At 36.8% G+C, this 15,138-nt stretch overlaps 1 protein-coding gene across 1 annotated transcript in view; it reads right to left on the bottom strand.

Moving 5' to 3' along the window:
• Nucleotides 1–12,779: 12,779 nt before the first annotated feature.
• Nucleotides 12,780–15,138, bottom strand: part of SPATA17 (spermatogenesis associated 17) — an 83,346-nt gene continuing 80,987 nt past the window's right edge. Inside the window, exon 10 of the mRNA XM_061990733.1 lies at nt 12,780–12,922. Within this exon, the coding sequence (XP_061846717.1) occupies nt 12,842–12,922 (81 nt within the window). The 3' untranslated portion in view covers nt 12,780–12,841. The remainder of the gene's footprint in view (nt 12,923–15,138) is intronic.

Below are 15,138 nucleotides of genomic sequence, written 5' to 3'. Positions count from 1 at the left end.
TCTGTTTCTTTTACACTGTTACATTTAATTAGGGTTTCTAATTAATCTTCTCTGTGTATTACACTATATCCAGCCATCAATGTTAATAAAATCTTTGCTTAGTTTAAAGACTCCCTGAAAGTTTTCATTTGGAAAGAGAGACCATCTGGCCTCTCTACCTCACTAGGATTAGATTCTGGGTAAAGTGTACTCCATCTGTTTCTGAGATTCATGTGTACCTATTACACAGGAATGTGTGTTGGGGCAAGGCTAAGAAGGGATTTCATTGCCAAGATAGCTGAAAGAGTCAGATGTGTTCAGAGAATTTCTTTTACATTCTTGAGAAAAAAAAAAAAAAGAGAAAATTTATTTTACAAAATGTTCTCAATGTCTCTTTGGAGAAAGGTTGTTTATTGCTTCCAGTTGTGTGAGGTGAAGTAAAGTCTTCCACAGAGGATATACCTCAATCATGAAGATATTTAGTATCAAATATTGAAACAGTAATCCCTGCTTTACACCGGAGTTTCCAAGAAGGATTCTGCCATTGACTCTGGGCATTGCTAAGGAGTCCCCGACAAAGGTGTAATACTGGGAGCTACAGAATCGTGCTGCTGGCAGACAGTACAGCAATGCAAAACAAGCCCACATATTTAAATAGTTTGTAGATAACATGAGCTCGATCCCACCTGCTTGTCTATATCCTCTTAGCATCCCACATGGGATGTTTGTCATTTCCATGCCTTGGATTACTAAACAAAGCACAGCATGTTTTTTGACTGGGAATTTTGGCAGTCATAATGCTTCTCCATCTGGGGTTATAAGGTGACTTTTATCCAGTCTTCTTCCCTTACCCTGTATTTCGAGCAATCTTGTGGATGAAGGCCCTGTCATCTGCATTCTGTTCCAGCCATGGCACATGCTTCCTCTTAGCCTCTGCCCTCATCTTATTATTTAAAGAAGACATAAAGTGGTTATGGGGCAATCACATCCTGTCACCTAACTGGCATCAGATGTTTATTTTGTATCATTTTAGGCTCATTCCCATCTTTCTGTTCTGAGTTTGGTTGGATGATATTAAAAAGATCCTGTGAATTGCTGTCCATATGAAATTTTTGGTAAGTCATAGATTTCTGTCCATAATTTAGTGAAGATCAGGGTTAACAGAATTTTTTCTGTAGTATTTTGATCAAAATAGCTTCTAAGGTTTCGTTACTATTTAATTTAAATCTTATTTCTGATCTGACTGTGAAGCACAAACAATACATTGACATTTAACAAGAATATCACTTTTCCAGCCTTTTTTTGTTCAGATTTTTTTGCCATAGTCAATAGACCATATGCATGAAAAAAATTCCAAATCCTATTGGGTTCTTGTCCTTCTTGACTGAAACCCATAAAGATAAAAGAGGTACAAAAAGGCTTCTAACATTAAAACTACTCTGTTAAAAATTGCCATGGGTATGTGTCATTTCTTCCTCTTTTTTAATGTGCCCTGGTTTTGTTCATGTGTTTTAAAAGAAAAAAGCAGGAGAGTTTTGAAAGAGATAAGTATGACAATTTGGCTCTGGATGCAAGGAACCATTAGCTACAACTTAGCTTCCTTAATGTTGTCATTTAGAACCTGAAGTAGATAACAGTGACTTTCATTGATACTGGCAGATTTACGGCGCCATCATTAAAAAAGAGCCAAGTGGCCTTGATCAATGCTTTCAATGGATGAGGTACGTTCTTGCTTTCCATCAATATCAGACATGCATCACTACTTTTCCAGCCTCTTCTTTTTTTTTTTGTTTTTGAGAAAAGATACAAATTGTGACCAAGGGAAGAGTAGGTCTTTTCTTGAGGCTGCCTGGTATAGTGTTCAACAGAACAGATATCCACACAAAAATTTTCTCTGTTGCACCCATTCCTCCTTTCTGATAGGTTCCACCTCAGGTCCCTAAATAAAGATTGAAATTATTTGAACACCGATAGTTGCACTTTGTATTTTGGAAAAAATCAACGTGATAATTTTCTTTCACACAGGAAAATACAGATTGTATCTGGATTGTATCAGTGTAAAAACTGGGACAGTCTATTAGTTTTCCAGCTCTGCAGGTTAGTAATGACTTTTTCAAGGTGAATCATCTTTCATTCTATCTTTTGAGTCTTTCAAACTTCATATGTTTATATGAGCTTTTCATATTTATAAGAGAATCTGAGATTCCTCAGAAAGAAGAATTCTCATGAATCATTGTTTTTTTTCTTCCTAAATGGACATAAAACCACAGTTTTGGGTTATCAGTCTGGTTGCTGGACTTTGGGGGGAAAAAATACCCAAACCAAACCAAACCAAATAGCGAAATTATAACACTTTGGAAACATTCATAAGACTGAAATAGAAGTTTAAATTTTTCAAATATCTTAAATTGTCTGAACTTTTTTTGTTGTTTTTTTTTTTTACCCATGTTAGAATACTCAGCATTGGAAAAAACTATTCTTACTTGTGACCATGAGATGGTGGAGTTCAAGATCATGGAAGAAGCAAGACATCAAGCTGGGCTGTGATTCCGGACTGCAGGCAAGCTCACTAGCATCTTCAAAGACCTGCTTGGAAGAATCTCATGGGGCAGGATTCTCAATGGTAAGAGCACCCAAGAGAGCTGGTTGATCTTCAAGCACCACTTCCTCCAAGTCCAAGATCGCTGTACCCATAAGTAGAAAATCAGGAAAAGGAGGCAAGAGGCCTACATGGATGGAAAAAGAACAATTGAATCTACTCAAGGAGAACTGAGAAATCTATGCAAGGTGGAAAAATGGTTTGGTTGCTTGAGAAGAGTACAGGAACATCACCAGTGTATGCAGGTACGAAACCCCTTTGGAATTAAAACTGGCAAGGGAAGGATAACAAGAAGGGCTTTTCCAAATACATCAGCAGCAAAAGGAAGATTAGGAAGAATATGAACCCGCTGCTGAACAAAGAGGGTGTCCTGGTGACAGAGGATGCAGAGAAGGCAGAACTACTGAATGCCTTCTTTGCCTTAGTCTTCGCTGTCAAGGCCAGTCCTCAGAAAGCCTAGTCCCTGGAGGAGAGTAGAATAGTCTGGAGAATGGAAGACGTTCCCCTTGGTGGACAAGGATGAGGTTAGAGACATGTTAGGCAAACATAACATTCATAAATCTATGGGGCCTGATGGGATCCACTCACGAGTGCTGAGAGAGCTGGCTGATGTGTTTGCTAAGCCACTCTCCATCATTTTTGAAAGATCATGGAGGACAGGTGAGGTGCCTGAGGACTGGAGAAGGGCCAATATCACTCCAATGTTCAAAAAGGGCAAGAAGGACAACCTGGGAAACCACAGGCCAGTCAGCCTCATCTCCATCCTTGGAAAGATGATGGAACAACTCATCCTGAATATCATCTCAAAACACATGAAGGAAAAGATGGTTATAAAGGGGACTCAACACTGATACACTACGGGGAAATCCTGTTTGATCAACCTGATAGCCTTTTATAAGAGCATAACCGTCTGGCTAGATGAGGGGAGAGCAGCAGATGTCATCTACCTTGTCTTCAGCAAGGCTTTTGACACTGTGTCCCATTACATCCTCATCAAAAAGCTCAGACAGTGTGGGTTGGATGAGTGGACAGTGAGATGGATCAAGAACCACTGAATGACACAGCCCAGAGGCTGGTGATCAATGGAGCCGAGTCAAGGTGGAGGCCTGTGGCCAGTGGAGTTCCACAGGGATCGGTTCTGGGGCCAGTCTTGTTCAACATATTCATCAACGACCTGGATGAGGGGACAGAGTGTACCCTCAGCAAGTTGACTGATGACACCAAACTGGGAGAACTGGCTGATTCCCCAGAAGGCTGTGCTGCCATTCAGTGAGATCTCGACCGGCTTGAGAGTTGGGCAGAGAGGAACCTCATGAGGTTCAACAAGGGCAAGTGCAGAGTCCTGCACTTGGGGAGGAACAACCCCACACACCAGTACAGGCTGGGGATTGACCTGCTGGAGAGTAGTTCTGGGAGTCCTGGTTGACAATAAACTAAACATGAGGCAAAAATGTGCCCTTGTGTCCAAGAAGACCGATGGTATCCTGGGATGCATCAAGAAGAGTGTGGCCAGCAGGTCCTGCTACCCCTCTACTCTGCCCTAGTGACTCTTGTGTCCAGTTCTGGGCTTCCAAGCTCAAGTGAGACAGCAAACTTCTGGAGAGAGTCCAGCAGAGGGCCACCGAGATGATCAGGAGCATTTTCCTTATGAGGAAGGCTGTAGGAACTGAGAGTGTTCAGCTTGGAGGAGACTGAGGGAGGATCTCATTAATACTTACAAGTATTTAAAAGGTGTATGTCAAGGGGATGGGGCAATACTTTTTTCTGTAATGTCCAGTGATAGGACAAGGGGTAATCGACAAAAGCTGGAACACAAAAGTTCCACTCAAACTTGAAAAAACATCTTTCCCCTGAGGGTAAGGGAGCCCTGGCACAGGCTGCCCAGGGAGGGTGTGGAGTCTCCTTCTCTGGCAGCTTTCAAAACCCACTTGGATGCATTTCTGAGTGACCTGATCTAGGTGGACCTAACTGAGCAGGGGGGTTGGACTAAATTTCTAGAGGTCCCTTCTAACCCCTACCATTCGGTGATTCTGTACTTTCTTTTCCAATTCTTTATCTGTTCCTACAAATCTGTTCCTATCATGAAGAACACATTTTTCCATCTTGAACACCTATTCAGAACAAAGCTAGAGCAGTTTTACAATTCCTTTGCATCTAAACACATTTACAAGTTTGTCTCTATCAGTCAAATGTGTATAGAGTGGAAGTAAAGACCAGTGAGACATGTGTCCTCTTGAAACCTGCTGATATTTGGAGATATCATGATCAAAAAAGATACAGACAAGTGGCAGATAATAATAGAAGACAGAAACACAGACATCTGAAAGAACCAGATTTTACACACTTCACTTCTGGGAATCCCAGATGATGATATTGTGAGAAAGACCTGCAAAATACTCCGTGAACTCAAATCAGTGGTCAATGTACAAACCCTCACATATGCCTGCCCTTACTCATAGCTTCTAAAAAAGCCCACAGAAGGATCGTGTTTGCACAATGTGCTTTATTGTCTTCCTTAGCACAAATGAGTAAACTTGCCAGAATCTTTTGTAGCTGGTGCAGATCTTCTGCCAGTCCAGATGCAGGGATCCACCAAGTTGTTACTGAGTAGCAAAGCACCTATGAGGTACTGTCCAAGCTATGATTTTATAAGTGCATGCATGTGGAACTGTTACAGCACTGTGAAGTTCTCACTGGGCCATAGAGACATAACATTTTTCTTTGTTATTTTAAGAGAGATGTGAATGGGTTAAATATTGATGCAGCAAAATCACCTTGTCATTTTAGCTACAATTGTACTAGAGAAGGAATCAAGCAGTTTTCCTTGTAAAAATATAACATTTAAAAAGGAGAGCTGCACCTGGAGATCTTTCAAGTGTCTTGAATACTGTTATTATGCTTGTTATAACATAGGTGATTTCATCTCAATGCCTATTAGCTGTGAAGAATTAAATAAGCAGATGGATATATTTTACAAGAAATGAAATACACCATCACTATTTTCACATCACTAGAATATACTAGTGGTTAAATAGAAATAAAAACTTCAGAGCAACAGAAGCAATAGTCCTCTTTTTTAACAACTTACAGATCTTGTTGTAAATGGTCAGATCTCACCATTTGATTATGCACTTGTAAAGTATAAAGTCATCAAAAACCTTTCCTGAGTCTTGGCGTTCAGTAACAGCTGTGAGATATATGACCATGAATAGAAATGAATGAGAGCTAAATCATGTGTTAATCATTTCCAGAACTAGGTCAAACATAAGCTCTCTCTTGATGCTTACTGATACAGCTGTCTGTCACGGTCATCCTCCTCAACTGTTGTTAGACTACAAGTGACAAACTAACAAGTTGCAGGAGCTGTGATACCAAACACCTATGTGAAAAGCAGTCTCAGTCAGAATTCCTGCATTCTCAGGGGCAAGAATGAATTTCAAGTTTATCCTTATCACAGAGATGTGGCTTTGAGTCACTGCACTGTAGATTCGGAGCAATTGCCATTACTGTTTTGCATAAAGCAAACAGTGATTCACCCTTTCTCAGAATACTTCTTTTTCTTTCTTCTTTTCTGTTTGAAACCCGTATAGAATTGTTCCTACTACTTGCAATATATGTCACTGGTTAGATTTCATGGGGAAGATTTTTTCTATGGTTCCTTCCCCACTTTCCTTGCTCATTTGCCCTGGTTCTTAAACTTTGTGTATCATCTTCTTCCTTTTTAAATAATTTATTTTTCCTTTACATTTGTGCAGCAGCAGTAGTACAGAAGGGTCTCTGTTCTGAACAGGGCACACAAATCTTCTTGTGAAACCGTAACAATGTTTACCCTCACAACAGATCCCCAACAAAAATGTGATGGGCACAAAACAGGACAAGTTTTTAGATATAGGAGTCTGGTGCTCTTCTGTATCTAGTTTAATACTGGAATGACTGTCTGCCTCAGTGGAGTTGTAGCTGATCTTATGGATTGTAAATGACTTTAGAAACAGAGCCTGGCAATATGGGTAGTTTAAGTAATCATCTGGGCTAAGCAGGATTTAAGAATGAAATTTAAGTTTAAGGAAATATAGCTATCTTTAAATAAACTGACATATTCTGAATGAGATTAAGACATAAACTGCTGAGTCAGATCAATAGTTGCAAAATCCTTGTGTTTATGGTACTGTCATGTGTCTTCAGGGAACTGAGAAGAGATCAGAAAGAGCTTTCTGTCCCAAAGAAATGTTTTGCTTTCTTTTTAAAGTCACACTTATTTCTTCAGAATACTCCTTTTGCTCTGTTGTCTAGAGAAAAAGACTAATGGCAAACTAGTTCTCGCCTCATCTGCAGATGGCAATACTTTGTGGCAGAGGAGATACAGGATCTTAAGAGGGAAAGAAATCTTACAAACATAAATTTCTTAAAGAATTGAGCTTTTTACTCGTAATTTATCCTTAACTAGCTTCTTTCAAGGTTTTTTTAATACCATTATTAGCATAAGCTAGAGGTATCCTATGTTGCAAGGGAGATGGAACAAATAGAATGGAAAAAGCAAAGGTCAAGAACAGAAACAAAACTAAGAGGGTGAACGATTCCTAGCAGGGACATGGGCATCTTGTCTATCTGGCATACACCATCGGAAAAGAGGAAAAACGAAGCCAGAAAATGTCTTCTGATGTAACGAGACACCCATGTCGGAGGTTGTTTGGTCAGTGTCTGAAATACAGATGATTATTCATTATTACTCAAAACTAGTAGGTGTATGAGAGACTATTATTGCTGCCAAACCATAAAGTGTGGACAGTTTGTTTCCTGTTTTTTACATACTACACATATTTTCTCCTTTTACCGGTAAGAATTGGCCCAAATTTTGGTCAAAATACCAATGAGAAAAAACAAGAACCATCTTATTCAAGGGAGAAATGTTACAATAAGAGCACATCAGAAGAAAGTTGTTTCTGTACCACAAGTTTACCTTTCTTTCTTTCTACACATCTTTTACCACTGCATAGCTCAGACTTTTGTAAGAAGAGACAATAAATTGGAAGAACAATTTGCAGTAAAAAATGATAAGGTAGAATCAAATGAAGCAAGTGCACAAGGATTCACCACAGCATCTTGCTATAAACATAAAAAGTAAGAAAGTAAATGAACCCTACTTCACCTACTTCTCACAAGAGTACACAAGAAGCATGTCTTTCTAATTTAGAAACACTGTCTCTTTTCAAAACTAAGTAATTGCAAGACGAGCAAGTACAGACTGCAATTGCAAGTGTTCCTTGTTTGTATCATGAGCATACATACAGACTCCAGACGGCTGAAGTTTTTATATTGTTGAATATCTTGACTCAAAACAAAATCAACCTTAACTTTCATTAGACAGCATAAAGTAATAGAGAATAAGAAAGAGGGATCAATTTGGGATAATACTCATCCAGTTTATACACATTAGCTGCTACTTGCATTTGAGGATGCAAGAATGTCACGTGTACAACAGGACCAGTGAATGCATTTTTTTTAACTAAACGTTATATCTGTGGAGTCTCTGTTTGTCTTGAGATGCTTGAGTGATTTACCTCAACAGGTTTATGCATTTAAGAATTTCTTAACCAAAAGATTCTCAAAGGAAGCAGTTTAATGCAAACTCTCAATATGTCACATCTTGGCAGTGATTGCTTAATGCAGCAGTGCACTAATGAATTGCTCCACTGCATCCTCTGATCATGAATATGAATCGGAGTACTATAAACTGAACTCAATGTACTGATAAGTGACTGTATCTGATTGTGCCAGCAGCCAGATGATTTTCTCGTTAATGAGCTGAACTATTAAAAGATGGAAGAATACAAAGCCAAGCCAGCTTTGTGTTGTCTGAGCTTCTTTACTGATGTTTTTTTTCAAGCCTACCAGAAACCATTGTCAATCCATGAAAGAAAATATACCCCCAACAAAATGTTTTACAAATGCAGTCAAGACAAATAAAAATTCTGTTTCAGATTATACGAATGTGACTCCTTTGCAGTTGTAGTGCTTCTGTTTTAATCTGGGGAATCCCAGATAGTTTAAATGAAGGAATTATGTACATTCTGTGCTTTTCAGTCTCTGCTATTCTGAGTATAGGAGCCCATGGCTGTCCATTAAAGACAAAGCTCCTCATCTTTCTAACAAACCCAACTACAGGACCTCCAAATTCTTCAAATTGAGGGCCATGGATTTATTGAAGGCATGTTGCAAACACATCCTTTTCAATAACAATAAACTGTTGGAAACATTTTTAATTTTCATGCTTTCACAGTCTTATTCAATGTCAAGCATTGGTATGTCAAACTTTATTATTGTTGACAAGCACCACTATTTGGCTTTGTGGTTTAAACATGGACACATCTCAGCTGCAGATTTCAATATAAGTCCAGAATGAGGCATCTAGATCAGTTGTAGAACTCTTAACAGTTCTAGATATCTGTTCCTACAGAACTGTAAATTGTGTTTTTTTAAAAAAAACAAAAAAAAATTCCAAAAAACCAAAACCAAAAACTCCAACCAGAAGAAAAAACCCCAAACCCTAGACGGTTCCTCCACAGCTGCAGCATCACGGTTGGACAGGAAGAGTGAATCAGTGGTCAACACTATTATAGCAATTCTTCCTCTAGAGGGCAATACAAGCTAAATGTTTTCTCTGAAAAGTGTTGGGAACATTTTGGATCAGTCTAGAAAATAGTTCTGAAATTACCGGAGAGATTTTCCTGCTTTTACAATATCAGCTATGTGGGAGTCAAAGAAAATTATTGGGCAGCAATATTGAAAAATCTTTAATCTACTGAGTAAAAGCAGATAGATTTGTTAAGAAAACATGTTACCAGACATTTTCTAAAATCCCTGAAATTTCTCATGGTGTGAGATGTTGTGAGAAACATGTACCATGTTGTTGATCCATTTAATGACTTTGCCTGCATTCTTTTCATGAGTGCTGTGGTTAAACCCAAAGGTTTTGAATTCTTTGCACCTGGCATGTAGGCCAATGTAAATGATACAGAAATAACTAACATTATAATTTGACTCTCTCAAAAACTATGATCTATATACAAATTGCTCAGATATCAACGGACATCAAAATATTACAGTCCAGGCTTTTTATACATTAGACAAAGATATCTAAGTGACATATCAGAGATTCTGTTAGCAGGCTGATATGACAGGTTTTCATGGCAAATGCTGCTGCCTAAAGGTATTTGATAAACCTCTTTGGCCATGCAGTATGAAAATGTCCAACAGTAATTTTTGTCCTCTGTACATGTGGACTAAATCAGTTGACATTTAAAAAAAAATTTGTGTTTCTGAGTATGTCTCTCTGCATGTTGAAGGCCATATTTTATTACTGCAGAAAAGTCTCTCTGATAAGACTTTGGCTATATATGTTTTACTATCTGCATTTGTTCAACTACAATTAACTGAAATACATTTAACAAGGCAAATAGAGTAATTATGCCTCCTTTTCTGAAAGAAAATCACAGTGATTTTTATTTGTTTGTTTGTTTTAGATAACTTTAACTGGCTTAAGATAAAAACTGTGAGCTTTCTACGTGAAAACATTTTGATTTAAATGGAAGACCAAAGCAAAACTTTCTTTGGCAGACAGATACATTCACTTGCTTGCCATGGAAGGTTAGCAAATGGAAATTAGGTCCACATCAAGGCTAAAATTTACCTTTTACCTCTGTTCCTATCTATTATAGAGTTTTTAGCATTCACTTCCAAATGATCTTTTGACTCATCCATAATGTGCAATTCCTGTACATAACAAAAACCTACGGTGTCCTCTGTGCTATATACTCTGAGCTTCTTCTGTAATCAAGGGAGTCCAACACTTTGAACATATCCCAAGAGTGACTTTTCAAATTACTACTATTTAATGTTGGGAGTTTTCTCTATCAGACTCATCCATTTGCAATAAAAATGTCAGGGCAGGTTCTCCAGTCCATGCTTTCAAAAGTTCCTGGACAGTGCAGCATCTGAATGGGAGTTACAACTAAAAGAAAAAGTCAAGATTCATCTAAATTTTCAGAGATTTACATGCTTTAGTATTTTAAAAATATATTCAAGTTAATCCTCTGTCAACTTACCATGCATTTATACACAGTTTAAGAGTAATAAAAGTAATAATAATGAAAGAATAATTATTAAATGGTTTGTATAAACATATTTAATAAGTGCTGAATGTGCTTAACGAGAAATGAAAGGATTCTAGGATTATAGTGTGTCCACACAAAATAGTTTGGGTGTAATGACATAAATTCTGTGTGAACTCCAGTTAAAGTATTGGATTCTCCATGAAATATTATTGGCAAAAGAATCCCAAAACCCCAAACCTAGTAAATAATGCAGTTGCTATTGTATTAATTTTGTGGATGCTTATTTAGCTCATAAAATGAACATATCTGCTTTTGTGTAAGAAGGTTACTGGCAAGCAGCTAGTTCCTTAGAAGTGGAAATGTTGGGGTTTTTTTCTTAACAGGAGGAAAAGCATGTGTGTATTAAACAATTACAATTAGAAGTGTTGGTTTTAACATCCGTCTGTGCTCCAGATCCTTAGCTAGGAGCAATACCACCAGCACAGTACAAGATGCACGGTAGGCTTTGTTTTGTCCTGGGGTCAGAGATACTGAAAGGAAGAAAGAGCGAAAGAAAGATTAATTTGATAAAGGCATTGCCATTTCTAATCGGAGTGATGGGAAATTGTGGTACGAAGTTAAAGAGGCAACACAGGATGAATTACTGTGATGAACTACTTCAAAGCTGAAGCAATCAGATAGATAGCTCTCACATATAAAAATTACTGTGGCATCTTTATTCATCAACAGTTTTGCAGAAGTGTTTCATGTTCAATTCCTTCCATGAACAACTAAAGCACTCTGATACATTTGATCAGATTAAATCTTATCGGGGAGACTTAGCCATTGAGGTGGCTGCTTCTCACTTCCCAGAGTTACTTTCTCATTGTCATGCAGAAGAACAAACTTTTCAGAGCTTAAAAAAAAAAAACTCTAAAAAGTGGCAACAGTACAGGCCAGTGCCTGCACTCCTAACCTACTGTAATGGAACTGAAAGTGCTTTTACACTTGCATATGATAGCAGTAAAACTTTTTCACATAGGTTGACAGCTGAAAAACCATGGAAGTGAAATTTGTGACTCCTAGTTCAGAAAGTACTCGTACAAACAGACATCTCATGGAGGTTTTCTTCACATTTGTAGTGGACAAAAGAATCACATAACAAAATTTAGTAGTAAAAAGCCTATTACTGAGAAATAGAAAAGCAAATATATTAGATTGAAATATAGTAAATTGATACAAAAAGCTAATATGGTATCCCAGAGACTTTGGCTGCTGTAAATATTCACAAATGTGATTTTAAGAATTAGGTTGTGATTAGCTCTTGAGAAATGCTGAAGTCCTCCCACGATTCGGAATTATTTGAGTCTTTTGAAGTTAATGGGTTCTGAAGATAATATTTTGCAGGACTGCATGCTAGTGAACATTGCAATCAGATACCAGTTTTATGTGATCAAATGTGTTCTTTTTTGCAAAGCATCAGAGGATTATGTACACATGTATTGGTCTGCTTAACACAGGACTAGGAGTAAATACATAGCTATTTAAAAAGAAAATCAAGTGGATAAATATAAAAACTGCTCTAATAATAAGGTGTATATATTGTTAGAACTTAATTTGTTCAACACTGATGCTGTATCACACAGAGAAGAGCTAAAAGGATTTTAAATAGTATTTTCCATGTAAATAGCCCATCCTGTCCTTCAGAAGATACAAATCAGTGTCCAAAAGGGATGTGTACTATCACTGAAAATGATGAACAGCAATGATTCACCAAATCCATTTATAGTTGTGAGAAAAAAAATGGATGTAACTTTTCTCTGTCTTTCTTTCTTTTTTTAATGTTAAGTGCTCTTACGAATGTGTAACAAATACAATGGGGTTTTTTATCCTAAAGGATTTACATTCAACAAAATACAGCCTTTTCAGAAATTATTTTCCTAATACTTTTTTTTTTTGCAAAACTGTAAAAAATATTTTTAAAAATAAATCTTGGAAGCTGTATTGCTTAAAGATCAAGCAAAATCGATTTACACTCCTTCAGACACAGTATACATCACTTTACAGAAACAGTACTTTACAGGACACTGAGTCAACATACTGCTGTGCATTCACTCAAATACATTTATTGATTACTTATCAGGTGTCTTATATTGTGTCGTTTACAGGACGATTACACTATTTGCCCAGCCCTGGAATAAGTTTTTCCAAACTTATCGAAGAGAACAATCGGTGGTAACACTGTTTGAAAGTCCTAAAGAAAAAAAAAAAGAGACAAAAAAAAGTATTAAGTTTGGCTTTCATGGGTTTTTTTTCTTTCTTTAAGATCCATTTGAGCTCTAAATGTTGTCTCATAATTCCTTTTCATTATATGAGTTAGAATGACAATTATGAAAAAAACAGATATGAAATATAAATTTTTACATAATATTTACATTACTTTGAAGAACACAAGAATTGTTGATTTAATTGTAAGCAAATACGCATTTCAAACTCGCAGTAACTCTGGGCACTGCAAACATTCCCTGTTCTAAAACCTAGATTTTTTTAGTCTTTTGCAAATCATGGTATACAAAACTGGATTCTCATCCCTGGCAACAAGGTAGGTTAAAGACAGCGAGACATCTTTGCCATATATTAACTTTTTGACCTTAGTTAACATTAAAGTATCTGTATTAAACCAGTTCCATGAGAAACAGCAAAAAACTAATAGATATTAAATAAGTGTTGGTGGCTACTAATTGATTAGCTATTCTGATAGAAAAAATGCAAGCCTGAACATGTTTTTTTCCAGGAAAAGTTCTTGGTTATTACATACAGTTTTTAAAAATGCAAAACCTTACAATTCTTAATTGAATAAGAGAAATACATATGAATCTGTGCCTTAAGAATACAATGTAAATACAGACAACAGAGAAGAAAGTAAAAAAAGCTAAAGTAGTCTAAACAGGATTTTTATTTAGCTGCTTAATAATAAATGATCATAGCAAATGATTAGCAAGCGTTTGGTGTTTAAGATTAAGGTTTTAAAGCATTCTTAATAAAATTATTTTCTTTAACCATCATATACTGGGAATAATATCAACAATATAAAATATTTGTTGTACATTAAAATTGTTTTCTGCTTCTGAAACTAATATGCCACAGATGAATTATCGGCTTTCCAGGATCTGATGATGAATTTTTAAGAAAGAAGTTGGTCTGAACACTTTCTATCGCTTTCTGTGCTCAACATGATGCTCTGTGAAAGTACATGAAAATGCAATATCTTCACAAAATTACTGAGGCCATCAGTGAGTGAAAGCTAAAATCTTTGCCTTTTTGATACATTTAACAATTTGAAAGGTTTCATTTTCTCTTAAAAACAGAATGAAAACTATGTATTTACTAAAAAGATCACATGAAGAATTATCATTAGCAGACAATTAATATTAGCAGAATTATCATACCTTGGATAATTTAATTTAGCTTCTTCACAGAGGTCAGCTGAGTCTCCATAAACATACAGAGCAACTACAACTTCTGGTAAGCATCGTGCAAACACTGCCCCAACCCACCAGAGTTTTATCTGCACTGTGTGTTGCCAAACTACAATGATACAATTTCTTACGTCATAAAGTTATTCAGTATGATTCCTACAACAAACTGCTGCGTGAAAATAGCGAGGTAGGCATATACATTCAAAACTAAATACTCTCTGCACAGTGTGAAAGTGAGTACTGATGCATTCTTAACTGTTCACAAGATTAAATTTTCAATGTTTCTCTATGCTTTACGCTGCCCAATTTCTCACCCAACAGAAACAGCCTAGTTGCAAATTTTCTCTTTGTACTTCAAGAATGGCACAGTATTTTAATTTTCATTGTGTGTTTGGCATCATGATCACCTTCTTATGGCAAGAAAAGTTGTACATATAATTGATAAAATAAATATTACTCTAACTCCAACATAACTGCAAATAGTTTCCTTCTAAAGTGAAGCTAGTTGTATTTAATTCAGTAAAATCACCAGGCTAATGTTGTCTGTGGGAATAGAAAAAACTGAACTCCGTTTGCTGAGAAAGCAAACAGATAATATAGCTATCATTTAGGATTAAGCAGTAATTCAGACTAGAATACAGTATGCTTTATTTTGAAAATAGGAAGTATATTTTTTATTTAAATGCAGAAGAGTTAGGTACAGATTAACAACAAAAGCAGTGAACTAGGGGTGAGATGGCAGAAATCAATAAAAGGTGTTTACTCCTCACATCAGGATAAAATCAGGAATGGTAAACCTGAGTAAACCTGAGCATTGAAGAGGTCTTCATTTGCTGGAGCAGACGGCTTTTGCTATTAGGATGCCTGGCCGAACAAAAACAATTGGCTGCCAAAATTAGCTCCTTGGGACGATTTAGGAGCCTTTGAAGTGAACAGTTTTTTGAGCTGGAACTAAGCCCAGGTCCAGCTTCAAACTCAAATCAAAATGACA

Source organism: Colius striatus, chromosome 2, assembly GCF_028858725.1.
Source record: "Colius striatus isolate bColStr4 chromosome 2, bColStr4.1.hap1, whole genome shotgun sequence".
NCBI classification, from domain to species: domain Eukaryota; kingdom Metazoa; phylum Chordata; class Aves; order Coliiformes; family Coliidae; genus Colius; species Colius striatus.
Note: the sequence above shows the minus strand (reverse complement) of the source record. Positions and strands in the feature narration are given on the sequence as shown.